The following is a 14,887-nucleotide window of genomic DNA, read 5'->3' on the forward strand; positions in this document are numbered from 1 at the left end:
TCTGTGAAATCTGAAGCACTACTGGTACCTTTGTTCTTGTTTTGCAGATAAGTAGCGGTTATTGCTGCTTCACCCCAGTATTTCTCTGGTAGTTTGGAGTCTATTAGCATACATCTTATCATTTCAGTTAGAGTTCTGTTTTTTCTTTATGCTACCCCGTTCTGTTCAGGTGTGTATGGAACAGTCTTGATGCTCTATTCTATTCTGTCTTAAGTAGTTTTCTATTTGGTGTCCTGTAAATTCACCTCCATTACCACTTCTGATGATGATTGGCTTCCTCTGAAACTTGTTATTTGACTTTGTCACAGTCTTCTAATGTTTCAAAAACTTCACTTTTGTTCTTTATCAAGTACGTGAGTTTGTATCTTGAGGAGTCATCTATGAAGGTCACCATATATCTATAGCCTCCTGATATGGTCAATTTCATGGGTCCACATAATCAGTGTGTACCAAGTCAAGTGGTCTTGTTTTTGTCTCACTCTCTTTGGATATAGACACTCTTGTAGCTTTGGATTTTATACAACATTCACATTTTACGGTAATTGAGCAATCAGATATCAATAGGTATTTTGTCAAATTCTTCTTTTGCAATAACATTATACTCTCAGGATGTCTGTGTCCTAGACATCGATGCCACATGTGAATACAATTCTTGTGATCATGTGTACATACAGTCATGGCCAAAAGTATTGACACCCCTGCAATTCTGTCAGATAATACTCAGTTTCTTCCTGAAAATGATTGCAATCACAAATTCTTTGGTATAATTATCTTCATTTAATTTGTCTTAAATGAAAAAACACAAAAGAGAATGAAGCAAAAAGCAAAACATTGATCATTTCACACAAAACTCCAAAAATGGGCCAGACAAAAGTATTGGCACCCTCGGCCTAATACTTTGTTGCACAACCTTAGCCAAAATAACTGCAACCAACCGCTTCCGGTAACCATCAATGAGTTTCTTACAATGCTCTGCTGGAATTTTAGACCATTTTTCTTTGGCAAACTGCTCCAGGTCCCTGATATTTGAAGGGTGCCTTCTCCAAACTGCCATTTTTAGATCTCTCCACAGGTGTTCTATGGAATTCAGGTCTGGACTCATTGCTGGCCACCTTAGAAGTCTCCAGTGCTTTCTCTCAAACCATTTTCTAGTGCTTTTTGAAGTGTGTTTTGGGTCATTGTCCTGCTGGAAGACTCATGACCTCTGAGGGAGACCCAGCTTTCTCACACTGGGCCCTACATTATGCTACAAAATTTGTTGGTAGTCTTCAGACTTCATAACGCCATGCACATGGTCAAGCAGTCCAGTGCCAGAGGCAGCAAAGCAACCCCAAAACATCAGGGAACCTCCGCCATGTTTGACTGTAGGGACCGTGTTCTTCTCTTTGAATGCCTCTTTTTTTCTCCTGTAAACTCTATGTTGATGCCTTTGCCCAAAAAGCTCTACTTTTGTCTCATCTGACCAGAGAGCATTCTTCCAAAACGTTTTAGGCTTTTTCGGGTAAGTTTTGGCAAACTCCAGCCTGGCTTTTTATGTCTCAGGGTAAGAAGTGGGGTCTTCCTGGGTCTCCTACCATACAGTCCCTTTTCATTCAGACGCCGATGGATAGTACGGGTTGACACTGTTGTACCCTCGGACTGCAAGGCAGCTTGAACTTGTTTGGATGTTAGTCTAGGTTCTTTATCCAACATCCGCACAATCTTGCGTTGAAATCTCTTGACAATTTTTCTTTTCCATCCACATCTAGGGAGGTTAGCCACAGTGCCATGGGCTTTAAACTTCTTGATGACACTGCGCACAGTAGACACAGGAACATTCAGGTCTTTGCAGATGGACTTGTAGCCTTGAGATTGCTCATGCTTCCTCACAATTTGGTTTTTCAAGTCCTCAGACAGTTCTTTGGTCTTCTTTCTTTTCTCCATGCTCAATGTGGTACACACAAGGACACAGGTTGAGTCAACTTTAATCCATGTCAACTGGCTGCAAGTGTGATTTAGTTATTGCCAACACCTGTTAGGTGCCATAGGTAAGTTACAGGTGCTGTTAATTACACAAATTAGAGAAGCATCACATGATTTTTCAAACGGTGCCAATACTTTTGTCCACCCCCTTTTTTATATTTAGTTTGGAATTATATCCAATTTGGCTTTAGGACAATTCTTTTTGTGTTTTTTTCATTTAAGACAAATTAAATGAAGATAATAATACCAAAGAATTTGTGATTGCAATCGTTTTCAGGAAGAAACTGAGTATTATCTGACAGAATTGCAGGGGTGTTAATACTTTTGGCCATGACTAACTTCATCTGTTCCTTTAATGTGTCTAGATGATGTAATTGTTCACCTGCATTGACAATTATTACCTTACCTCCGATAGGATTGTACAATTATCATCTTTGAATTTTACAGTAAGACCTTTGGCTGTCAGACACTTTACGAATAACAATCCTCCTTTGCCACCTGGTCCATATGCAAAGCTTCCTTTAATTGTGAGCAGCGAGCATTTCAGAGTCGACAAAGAAAAGGGATGGTTACGCGGATTAGGTAATCATCGCCGTTCACATGATTGATTCCTCCAAGTTTTGGAGAACGACAGATGTCAGACATCCATGCTCACTCTGTTATGTGCAGACACTGAGTGGAACACAGACAGGCATGTTGTAGCTAGTATTCAACTACTGCCCTCATAGCCTTGCCAACATATACAATGTTGAATTCCAGCATGTGTGCAGGTCAGAAAGTACTGAACCACTAAGTTCAGCACATGGTCCAGGCCTGGTCCGTGTGCAAGGTTTCCAAGCTTTAGAGCCACCACCAGGTTACGGCCATTATCACACAAGTCCATGCCTGGTTGTAGGTTCAGTGGAGATAGCCACAGGTCTGTCTGGTCTGTTATACCTTTCCACAATCCTGCAGTGGTGTGCCATTTGTCACCTAAACAAATTAGTTTCAGCAGAGCATGTTGCTGCTTCACCAAGGCAGTGCTTCCAGGTTGCGACCGATATGGGCTATAGTTCAGAGTTGGAGGATGAGGAGGGGGAAACCTTGATGGAACTTGGGCCCAGAATTCTAGGCATCTGTAACATATGTATAGTCCCAGAGCCAGACTCCGTTTCGGCCACCAAAAGGTTCACCAAGTGTGCAGTCGGTGAAATGTGGAGTCTCTGGCCAAAAGCACTTGCACATGTATCAGTGGTTAAGTGGACCTTTCTAGTAACTGCATTGGTCAGGGCACGGGTGATGTTCTGTAACACGTGCTGCTGTAACGTGGGGACGGCTTTCCGGTCAAAATAGTGGCGGCTGGGGACAAATACCGGGAACAGCTACAGCCACAAGTTTGTGGAAAGCCTCAGTATCCACAAACCTAAAATGGCAAGATTTCTTTGGAAAGCAGTCTGGAAACATGGCAGTTTAGGGTTTGGGCCTGTGGGTGGGTGCCTGGGAATTTACACCTGGGGTAGAGACGCTGTGCTGGGACAAGAAAGTGGATGTGGTTGCTGATGGTGCTTTGTGCACTGACAGGTGCAGGTCAGGAAGCATCTGCACCATGGACAAGGGATTGGCAAGAACATAGAACAGGGTGGAGGGTTGGGGGACAGAGGCAGTGTTGTTACCCACAGATTGTAGACCCAGGCGTTCGACCCACCTAAAATCGGGTGATTGGATGACATGTGCCTGAGCATGTTTGTGGTGGTTAGGCTCCTTCCGAGCTTGGAATGACAAGTTGCAAATTACAGTTATCTTGTCTTCTGCACAAAACCCCAGACACCTAAACCTAGGCCTGAGATTTGGCTGCAGGTGGGTGCTCTGGGGAACACTTGACCACCTTCTGCCTCTGGACATCCCACTGCCTCTTTCTGCCTGTTGCAGATCCCTCCTCCTCTGCATGCCACCTTTGGTCAGTGACCCATGTCCTCACTCTGGTCCTCCTTCTGACTTGATGACTGTTGCCAACAAGTCATCTTAAGTCAACATCATCCACCTCAAGAGACACTAATTGCCGTTCACCACTGTTGTCTTCAGACCATTGCTGCTCAAGTTTTTGGGCAACAACACACACCCCATCTCCTCATGTCCCTCTTGAAACATGCAAAGTGGGAGGCCAGAATCAATGTGTGGAAACGTAAAGATCTCCTTGGTGTGTCCGAGTGTGGGATCACTTGTCTCCTGGGAGTCAACATGGTGGGAGGAAGGAGGATCAGGGGAGGATCATGCGGTCCAGACTATTGGTTAGTGAGACTGGACTTTATGGAAGACAGCGTGGTGCTGCGAAACATACTGGAAGTATTATCTGCAATCCAACTAAGCACCTCTTTGCACTGCTCTGGCTTCAAGAGTGGTGCCCTGCACATAACTACAAAGTGAGACAAGGAGCCAAGTCTCGTGGATGAGTACGTTTGTTGTGCTCCCAGAGCATCCAGTTTCACATGTCCCATGGCCTTGGCATGCACCATCAGCAGCACGTCCACTTTAAATTATGTAAGCAACCAAGAACTTTATTAGAAAATAGAATCTATTTGAATTAGCCCTGAAAATGACTGATTGCGTTAAAGTCCTTGGTGCTGCTATGTTGAACAATGAACCCTGACTAAATACCTCTAAAGGCCCCTTCACATTTAGCGACGCTGCAGCGATACCGACAACGATCCGAATCGCTGCAGCGTCGCTGTTTGGTCGCTGGAGAGCTGTCACACAGACCGCTCTCCAGCGACCAACGATGCCGGTAACCAGGGTAAACATCGGGTAACTAAGCGCAGGGCCGCGCTTAGTAACCCGATGTTTACCCTGGTTACCATGCTAAAAGTAAAAAAAAAAAAAACAAACAGTACATACTTACCTACAGCTGTCTGTCCTCCAGCGCTGCGCTCTGCTTCTCTGCTCTCCTCCTGTACTGGCTGGGAGCCGGAAAGCAGAGCGGTGACGTCACCGCTCTGCTTTCCGGCTCACAGCCAGTACAGGAGGAGTGCAGAGCGCAGCGCTGGAGGACAGACAGCTGTAGGTAAGTATGTACTGTTTGTTTTTTTTACTTTTAGCATGGTAACCAGGGTAAACATCGGGTTACTAAGCGCGGCCCTGCGCTTAGTTACCCGATGTTTACCCTGGTTACCAGTGAAGACATCGCTGGATCGGTGTCACACACGCCGATCCAGCGATGTCTCCAGGGAGTCCAGCGACGAAATAAAGTTCTGGACTTTATTCAGCGACCAACGATCTCCCAGCAGGGGCCTGATCGTTGGTCGCTGTCACACATAACGATTTCATTAACGATATCGTTGCTACGTCACAAATAGCAACGATATCGTTAACAATATCGTTATGTGTGAAGGTACCTTTATACACTATCCTTACCACAGCAACTAATCCTACCTCAATTGCAACTAAGAGCGGTATTCTAGAATATAATCCATTTGAATTTGCATTGAAAAGGGATGTTTGTTTAATGTTGCTCCAACAAATACTGTAATGCTATAAAAATACACTAATTTCTGCAGCAGAAAATCTCTCTACACCATTTCGGAGTACAATGCTAAGAACATGGAGTCACCGGTCTTCTATAAAAATTCAATTGTGTTAAGTTCAGCTCCTTATTGCAAATTATTTACCATGAAAATGTGCAAAGAACGTGAATTTTTGAAATAAGTCATTTTTATTGGAAAGCTAAAATATTAAGAGAAATTAAAACATGCAAAACAAAAAAATGGGGTGCACACCCAAGACCAAGTACAAAATGTAAACATCTAACAACATCATAAATATTCAATTTGATATCTCCATATGAATAATATTTAGCATTACATCAGTTCTCTATGGTTTGATCCGGTGTTGAAATTTGCTATACCTTTTTGCATGCACGGTTAGAATGAGGATTCCCATTAGAGTTGAGGGTCTCTTGAAACTTCATTTGTTTCATCACCTTGTCTCAGATTTTAAGTTTAAAGGGATTTAAACATAGACAGCCAATGGCACGGTTTGTAGAAGAGCAGCCATTTTTTTCCCTCATCTGGTGCAGCTCTCTTTATTGGATCAAGACGATTAGTGACCCTTCATAGCACAAGAGTAAAAAAAATAAATAAATAAAAGGGAGCCATTTGGAATGAACCTCGCATCATAGAGTTGCTGCATCTTATGTCAGAGGCATCTATATGGACCAGCATTTGTAGCATGGTTCTACATAGCTTAAGTCAATCTAACTCCCCCCTTCATTTTCTACATTTTTCCTAAAGGTTATTGAACATAATTCTAATAAGTAGCTCTACAATGTTAACTACAAATTATCTTTCAGTTTCTGAACCACGAGTATAACATTAAACCCATTTTTACACACACGAGTCCCATGTAAGAAGTACAGACAAGCATAGGTCACGGTCCATATACAGATTAGCAATTACCTGACCATCTATGGTCTTCTGACCAGATTTAGAATTACATAAGCTGTTCAAGGAATAGTTTCAGTGGAGAAAAGCAAAATAATCTTGTAGTTAGGATGCATTTTAATGGCAAATCTTCTTACAACTAAATATATGAAAAGGTGAAAAATAAATCGACTTACCTAAAACAAACACCCCTAATAAGATATAACCTTTATTAAATATGCAAAGATAAAAAGAATCCTCAAAAGGGTTTTTTCCTTTAAATAAATTGCCTCACAGCCCGGGCCAAAGGAGATACTGAGAAAAACAGGTTATCAAATCAATAAATATACTCTGCTCTCCAACTAATTAGTAAACAAATAATGGAATACTAGAAAGGACCCCTAATAATATACGTATATAGAGATATGCCCAGTAATAAGCCTCAAATGAATATTTGTTTACTAATTGGTTGGAGAAATGTTACAAAGCAAGCTTTCAAGATTTCCCAGGTCTCTTCCTTTGACATATCACCCTGTCTGTGGAAGAGACCCCTGAAGTCTTGAAAGTTTGCTTTGCAACATTTATTTTCTTGTTTTCCATTAAAATGTGCTACAAAGCAAGCTTTCAAGACTTCTTAGGCCACTTCAACAGATATTGTACCGTGCCTGAGGAAGAAACCGATAAAAAGTCTCAAAAGCTTGCTTTGTAACATTTTAATTTGTTAGCCATCAAAAAGATAACTACAAGATTAATTTGCTTTTCCCACTGAGCACAGTACCAAACCTTTTTTGTTTTAAACTATAAGCTGTTCAGTCATGAGTGCACAGGTTGTAGACTATGAAAGCATTTGCCTGTGGTACATTTGCCCGGACCACTCTGGAGGACAACATATCTGCTTCTACAGAACAAATGGACCAACACATGAATATAAAGAGAAATTACACTGCTCAAAAAAAATAAAAGGGAACACAAACAGAATTTAACTCCAAGTAAATCAAACTTCTGTGAAATCAAACTGTCCACTTAGGAAGCAACACTGTTTGACAATCAATTTCACATGCTGTTGTGCAAATGGAATAGACAACAGATGGAACTTACTGGCAATCATCAAGACACAACAATGGAGTGGTTCTGCAGGTGGGGACCACATCTCCGTACCAATGCCTTCGGGCTGATGTTTTAGTCACTTTTGAATTTTGGTTGTGCTTTCACACTCGTGGTAGCATGAGACGGATTCTACAACCCACACAAGTGGCTCAGGTAATGCAGCTCATCCAGGATGGCACATCAATGCGAGCTGTGGCAAGAAGCTTTGCTGTGTGCAGCGTAGTGACCAGAGGCTGTAGGCGCTACCAGGAGACAGGCCAGCACACCAGGAGACGTGGAGGGGGCTGTAGGAGGGCAACAACCCAGCAGCAGGACTGCTACCTCAGCCTTTGTGCAAGGAGGAACAGGAGGAGCACTGCCAGAGCCCTGCAAAATGACCTCCAGCAGGCCACAAATGTGCATGTGTCTGCACAAACGGTTCGAAACCGACTCAAGGATTGTCTGAGTGCCCGACTTCCACAGATGGGGGTTGTGCTCACAGCCCAACACCGTGCAGGACACTTGGCATTTGCCACAGAACACCAGGATTGGCAAATTTGCCACTGACGCCCTGTGCTATTCACAGATGAAAGCAGGTTCACACTGAGCACATGTGACAGACGTGACAGAGTCTGGAAATGCCGTGAAGAGTGATCTGCTGCCTGCCACATCCTTCAGCAAGACCGGTTTGGCAGTGGGTCAGTAATGGTGTGGAGTGCCATTTTTTTTGGAGGGCCACACAGCCCTCCATGTGCTCGCCAGAGGTAGCCTGACTGCCATTAGGTACCGACATGAGATCCTCAGACCCCTTGTGAGACCATATGCTGGTGCGGTTGGCCCTGGGTTCCTCCTAATGCAGGACAATGCCAGACCTCATGTGGCTGGAGTGTCAGCAGTTACTGCAAGATGAAGGCATTGAAGCTAGCCCACCCGTTCCCCAGACCTGAATCCGATTGAACACTTCTGAGACATCATGTCTCGCACCATCCACCAACATCACATTGCACGACAGACTGTCCAGGAGTTGGCGGATGCTTTAGTCCAGGTCTGGGAGGAGATCCCTCAGGAGACCATCCGCCGCCTCATCAGGAGCATGCCCAGGCATTGTAGGGAGGTCATACAGGCACGTGGAGGCCACACACACTACTGAGCATCATTTCTTTGTCTTGAGGCATTTCCACTGAAGTTGGATCAGCCTGTACCTTCATTTTCCACTTTGATTTTAAGCATCATTCCAATTCCATATCTCCGTGGGATATTAGTTATGATTTACATTGATTATTTGTAGGTTTTATTGTTCAACACATTCCACTATGTAATGAATAAAGATTTACAACTGGAATATTTCATTCAGTGATCTCTAGGATGTGGGATTTTAGTGTTCCCTTTATTTTTTTGAGCGGTGTATATTGAATGCACTGAAGGAAGGAAGGTAAACCTGATGGCATCCTCACAAAAGACTGACAAAAATTCAAGTGGAAATCTTAATGCAATAAATAATGTGCATTTATTCCATTTCTACTAATAGAGCAGGAAACAAAAAATGCAAAATGCCATTTACTGAATGATTATTTATAGTACAAGTAAGAAAAAAAGTTTCAAACATAACAGAGAGAGAACAGCGTCATTTTCAAAGTCCAATTTTTCCACTTAACTGCACATTGTGTAAGCATCAGTGATGTTCTTGCTTCCACAGGGTTTCAGGGAGGATAGTCATTCAATAGCATTCAGAACATCAGTATTAAAATATTTACACACTGCTTCTCTTATGGGATGCGAGTAAAACTGTTGCAGTTTGCAGGGCTGAATGGTAGTGTTGTACTGACAGTTGCACAAAATGGATGAGTGTAAAGTTACGACGAGGCTCTTTTCTGTTCACTGAAAGGAGATTCATACACCTCCATGGGAGGACAAGTGCACATCAAATGTTGGTCACCATAGATGTCATCAATCCGAGCAATTGTGGGCCAGAATTTACTTTCCGGTTTGACAAAAGGCTGGAATGAAGAAAAATAGCAGGTTGTCAGAAAACCAGCAACTGTAGAACGACTAATTAAATGCTATAACACCCACCTATCACTTAAAAAAAAAAAAAAAAAACATGCAAGAAAAAGGATAAGGTTTTAAAATCATTCCATACCAAGGGGAATGCCGCTACATCCCGGGAGTATGGGCGGTCCCAATCAGACGATGTAATGCAAGATAGAGTGTGGGGAGACATCTAGGGGAAAAAAAAAATCAATGTTGCTTCAAGTAAAGCACATTTACAAAGAATAATCTAAAGAAAACAGAAACAAAAACAAATATGGCACTTTTTATTGTTCAAAAATATACCAAGATATACCCAAGGTTTAGACAGCCAAACAAAATAGAACTTTTCTTGGTAAGTACCGTATATACTCGAGTATAAGCCAACCCGAGTATAAGCCGACCCCCCTAATTTTGCCACAAAAAACTGGGAAAACTTATTGACTCGAGTATAAGCCTAGGGTGGAAATGCAGCATTTACCGGTGAATTTCAAAAATAAAAATAGATAATTATTTCCCCATAGCTGTGCCATATAGTGCTCTGCACCGTTCATATTTCCCCATAGCTGTGCCCCATACTGTGCTCTGCACCGTTCATTTTGTCCCATAGCTGTGCCCCATATAGTGCTCTGCACCTTTCATTATTGCCCCATATCTGTGCCCCATATATGCTCTGCATCGTTCATTATTGTCCCATATCTGTGCCCTATATGCTCTGCACCGTTCATATTGCCCCATATCTGTGCCCTATATGCTCTTCACCGTTCATATTGCCCCATATCTGTGCCCCATGTATGCTCTGCACCGTTCATTATTGTCCCATATCTGTGCCCCATATATGCTCTGCACCGTTCATTTTGTCCCATAGCTCTGCCCCATACTGTGCTCTGCACCGTTCATACTGCCCCATAGCTGTGCCCCATACTGTGCTCGGCACCGTTCATTATTGTCCCATATCTGTGCCCCATATAGTGCTCGGCACCGTTCATTATTGTCCCATATCTGTGCCCCATATAGTGCTCTGCACCGTTCATTTTGTCCCATATCTGTGCCTCATACAGTGCTCTGCACCGTTCATTTTGTCCCATAGCTCTGCCCCATATATGCTCTGCACCGTTCATTGTTGTCCCATATCTGTGCCCCATATATGCTCTGCACCATTCATTTTGTCCCATAGCTCTGCCCCATACAGTGCTCTGCACCGTTCATTTTATCCCATAGCTGAGCCCCATATAGTGCTCTGCACCGTTCATTATTGCCCCATATCTGTGCCCCATACTGTGCTCGGCACCGTTCATTGTTGCCCCATATCTGTGCCCCATATATGCTCTGCATCGTTCATTATTGTCCCATATCTGTGCCCTATATGCTCTGCACCGGTTCATATTGCCCCATATCTGTGCCCTATATGCTCTGCACCGTTCATATTGCCCCATATCTGTGCCCCATATATGCTCTGCACCGTTCATTATTGCCCCATATCTGTGCCCCATATAATGCTCGGCACCGTTCATTATTGTCCCATATCTGTGCCCCATATATGCTCTGCACCGTTCATTATTGTCCCATATCTGTGCCCCATACAGTGCTCTGCACCGTTCATTTTGCCCCATAGCTGTGCCCCATATAGTGCTCGGCACCGTTCATTTTGTCCCATAGATGCTCCACATAAATCTGTGCCGCTGCTGCTGCAATAAAAAAAAAAAAAAAAAACACATACTCACCTCTCTTGCTTGCAGATCCTGACGCTCACTCTGCCTGTCACAGCTGTCTTCGGTGCCGCAGCCTCTTTCTCTATCAGCGGTGACCGGCACCGCTGATTAGAGAAATGAATACGCGGCTCCACCCCTATGGGAGGTGGAGCCGCCTATTCATTTTTCTAATGAGCGGTCCCACGTGACCGCTGAAGAGGGGAAGAACTGCAGCACCGAAGACCGTGGGACGGCAGGGACAGCGCCAGGATCGCCGGGACTAGGTAAGTATGCCTCAGCGCCCTCACCCGCCGACCCTGCCACCCACCTTGACTCGAGTATAAGCCGAGAGGGGCACTTTCAGCCCAAAAATTTGGGCTGAAAATCTCGGCTTATACTCGAGTATATACGGTAATAATACCCTGGTGGTGAAAGGAAGTGGAGGGAGGCAATATTGCTAATTTTCATGCATTAGTGTGTAGTAAGGAGGCAAAGATCTGTTAGTACATCTCTGGAACATGCTTGACCTAAAAAAAACAAAAAAAACAAAAAAAAAAAATCCACCACCTTACACCAGCATTTTTTTCTCTTAATTTTACCTTTAAAGGATTAATTCTGGAGTCCATTCTACCTTCCGCAATATCAGCAATTTCCTGTTTTATATTGATCATGGCATCACAAAACCGGTCCAACTCTGCTTTGTCCTCAGATTCAGTTGGCTCAATCATAAGAGTGCCAGCCACGGGCCAGGACATGGTTGGAGCATGGAAACCTAAAATCAATGACGTGACGAGAGTGGGTCACAAATTTTATAAAAACAAAATTAAAAATTACACACAAGTCATTTTACCAGAAATGTATGGAGGGATTTTATAGCACAGTGCTTGATATGCATGAAGTGTTTAATCGATGCCAGGCAATGGCTGCTTAATCTTAAGGCCGCATGGACACAATTAAAATTAGTTCAATGTTCGAGCCCTTTCAAACGTGCGTCATCACTGATCCATGCTGATCCAGCACATGCTCACTCATTTTCTAATCAATTTCAGAGCCACCATGTAAAAAGGAGTCAACTATAATGAAGGCAAAATTAGGGTGAGACTTCATTAACACGATCGATACAATAGGCAGAATATAGTTACCATAGTCTTGCAACCTTTTTGCAATATCTACAGCTTCTATGTTAGCGGACTTCTTAAATGGTCTTACATCAAGGATAAATTCGTGGGCCACATATCCTGAAAGTCATATGAAGTCTAGTTAGTTAGCTGCTACAAGTCAAACCTTTACGGGGCTACATTTTTCATACACGAAATATAGCATTACATAATGTTGTGATGAACATCTAAGATGTTGACAATGAGATGTAGAAATGAAGATATTTCACACTTGCCTCTAGAACCTCGAAATAAGATTTTGTAGTGCTTTTCCAGCCTTTTTGACATGTAATTAGCATTCAATATGGCAATTTCCGTAGAATGTTTAAGTCCTTTGGCACCCATCATCTGTAGAAAATACAACAAAATTAAGAATTCAAACTTTTGATAAATGTAAGTTGTGGATAACTGTATAGAAGGGTATAACAAACTTTAGTTACTGTACTAAAGATAAATATATATCTGCACACTAACCTTGATGTAAGCCCATGAAATGGGCAAAATTGCACTTGAACCCCATGGGGCTGCACTTATAGTGCCCAACGGCTTGGCATCATTGTCCTGCTGCAAAGGTATTACTGGGTGGCTGGGTAGATATGGGGCAAGATGCTTCTTTCTGCCAAATGATTGGGAAAATTGTTCATTAACAAGACATGTGAATAATGATTTACAACTGGTAACAGATCAGATCTTTCAGAAAGTATAAATCTGAAGACCGCACATTTTGTAACCATTTACAAACTAAAACCGGGAATACATGCATAACATAAAATGGAAGATATTAGTGATTGTTATGGATATATTAGACAAGTGCATAGTAGCTACCCCATAATGATATATTGTACCCAAAATTCAACTGCTCGCAACAATGCAAAAAATAAAATAAAAAAAAATGTAATATAGATTACTCACACTCCTATAGGTCCCATTCCTGGACCCCCACCACCATGAGGTATACAGAATGTCTTGTGAAGGTTTAAGTGCGACACATCAGAGCCATAGTCTCCAGGACGGCACAACCCAACCTAATTGTAAAAGCAGAAACACGTATGTTTAGCTAGTGATCATTCCATTTGCTAAATTGTGCGGAGCTTCAGATAAATGAAAGACGAACAAAAACCCTAACAGTTTGTAGACAAAAGCGGTGTCCAACTAGCCTTTACTTGTTTTGGCTACAATATGAACATGACACCACTCGTTATAACTTTCCAGGTAAAATCAAGTTACAGAAATCAATAATCTTTGAGCAAATCTAGCATTCTGAAATGGTGAACTACATACTCACCTGGGCATTCATGTTTGCTCCATCCAAATACACCTGACCACCATGTTTGTGTATTAAATCACATACATCACTTATATCCTCCTCAAAAACCCCATTGGTTGAAGGATAGGTGATCATTATAGCAGCCAGGTTGTCCTTATGTTTGTCTACCTATAAATGGGGGAAAAAAAACAAAAAAACAAAAATATATAGGACAGATGTTTCACGTTAGGTCGAAAAGGATTCAAGAAACGCATATTTAAAGAGACAACAAGTGACTTCACTTTCATCTAGTCTTGTAGAGCTAAGAACATGCAATATCTCTGAAAGTGGAGCTCTGGCAATACCAATATAACTGCATAAAACACAGTCTAACCACACATACAACATATAAAAATACTACATTTAGACTATTCAGCATTTCTTATCCTGGATCAACTTAACTAGGTTCTCAAGAACATTCAGGATCTAATTTCATGCCAAACGTAAATGTGGCGCCCCAGGGTTCTGGTCGTCACAGTAACATTGCTTTCCCCACGGGGAGAGTGATGTTACGCTTGGAGGCAAGGAAGGATAACTGTCACCAGGTAAACACAAGCATACAACATGTTCACACTCCAGGCCACAAGGGGGAGCTTTTGATCCTATTCATAGGTAACTATGAATATCTATTATCTATATATTGTGGTCTTGGAGGGACAGCGAGTTAGTTAGTGCCAGACAGCAGACTGGAGCAGTCTGAGGCAGGAAGAACGCATGAGGGGCCGTGTAGCCACGACAGAGTGCTGCAGCTCCTGGACAGAGACAACACTGAAAGCAGAACATATTGCAGTGAGCGTGTAGGAGAGAGAAGCACAGGCGAGGACACCAGTGGAGCAGAGCAGTGAGCAGCTACCTCCCTGGTAAGCGCAGACACAGGTAGCCGGACCACCGAGGTTGTAAGGGACGCTAAGACTTACATCAGATACTGGCAAGACAGCTGAACTGCAAGTTACCTGTCCGCCACACACACCTGAGACACAGTAACACAGAGTCCAGGGCATGCTAGAGTCCCTGTAAAAAGGCTCGAGTTACCTGTCATGCAGGTATTGTCCTATCCTATATAGGGGACAGAAGATCTGTGAGGACCTTATCTGAAGCCATAGGCAGTAAGGGACTACAACACCACCATGCTAGAGGGAAGGCTCTTAATCTCCACCTGGAAAAGGGGACTCCCAACTTGCCTCCAAGCCGGCCAGACTGCCTATCCTGTGATCTGGTACCCTGGACTGTGGCTGCCTGAAGTCTGCAGTAAACCAGGTAAAGAGA

The 14,887-nt window shown here is 42.9% G+C and overlaps 1 protein-coding gene across 1 annotated transcript in view; it reads right to left on the reverse strand.

The window, feature by feature from the left end:
* Nucleotides 1-5,624: 5,624 nt before the first annotated feature.
* Nucleotides 5,625-14,887, reverse strand: part of GLDC (glycine decarboxylase) — a 120,250-nt gene continuing 110,987 nt past the window's right edge. The window contains exons 17-24 of the mRNA XM_069764482.1: nucleotides 13,601-13,750; nucleotides 13,228-13,340; nucleotides 12,790-12,931; nucleotides 12,552-12,663; nucleotides 12,301-12,396; nucleotides 11,758-11,930; nucleotides 9,580-9,660; nucleotides 5,625-9,436 (exon numbers count right to left, since the gene is read on the reverse strand). Of these exons, the coding sequence (XP_069620583.1) occupies nucleotides 9,293-9,436; nucleotides 9,580-9,660; nucleotides 11,758-11,930; nucleotides 12,301-12,396; nucleotides 12,552-12,663; nucleotides 12,790-12,931; nucleotides 13,228-13,340; nucleotides 13,601-13,750 (1,011 nt within the window). The 3' untranslated portion in view covers nucleotides 5,625-9,292. The remainder of the gene's footprint in view (nucleotides 9,437-9,579; nucleotides 9,661-11,757; nucleotides 11,931-12,300; nucleotides 12,397-12,551; nucleotides 12,664-12,789; nucleotides 12,932-13,227; nucleotides 13,341-13,600; nucleotides 13,751-14,887) is intronic.

The sequence above is a fragment of the Ranitomeya imitator genome, chromosome 1, assembly GCF_032444005.1.
Source record: "Ranitomeya imitator isolate aRanImi1 chromosome 1, aRanImi1.pri, whole genome shotgun sequence".
Taxonomy (NCBI): Eukaryota; Metazoa; Chordata; class Amphibia; order Anura; family Dendrobatidae; genus Ranitomeya; species Ranitomeya imitator.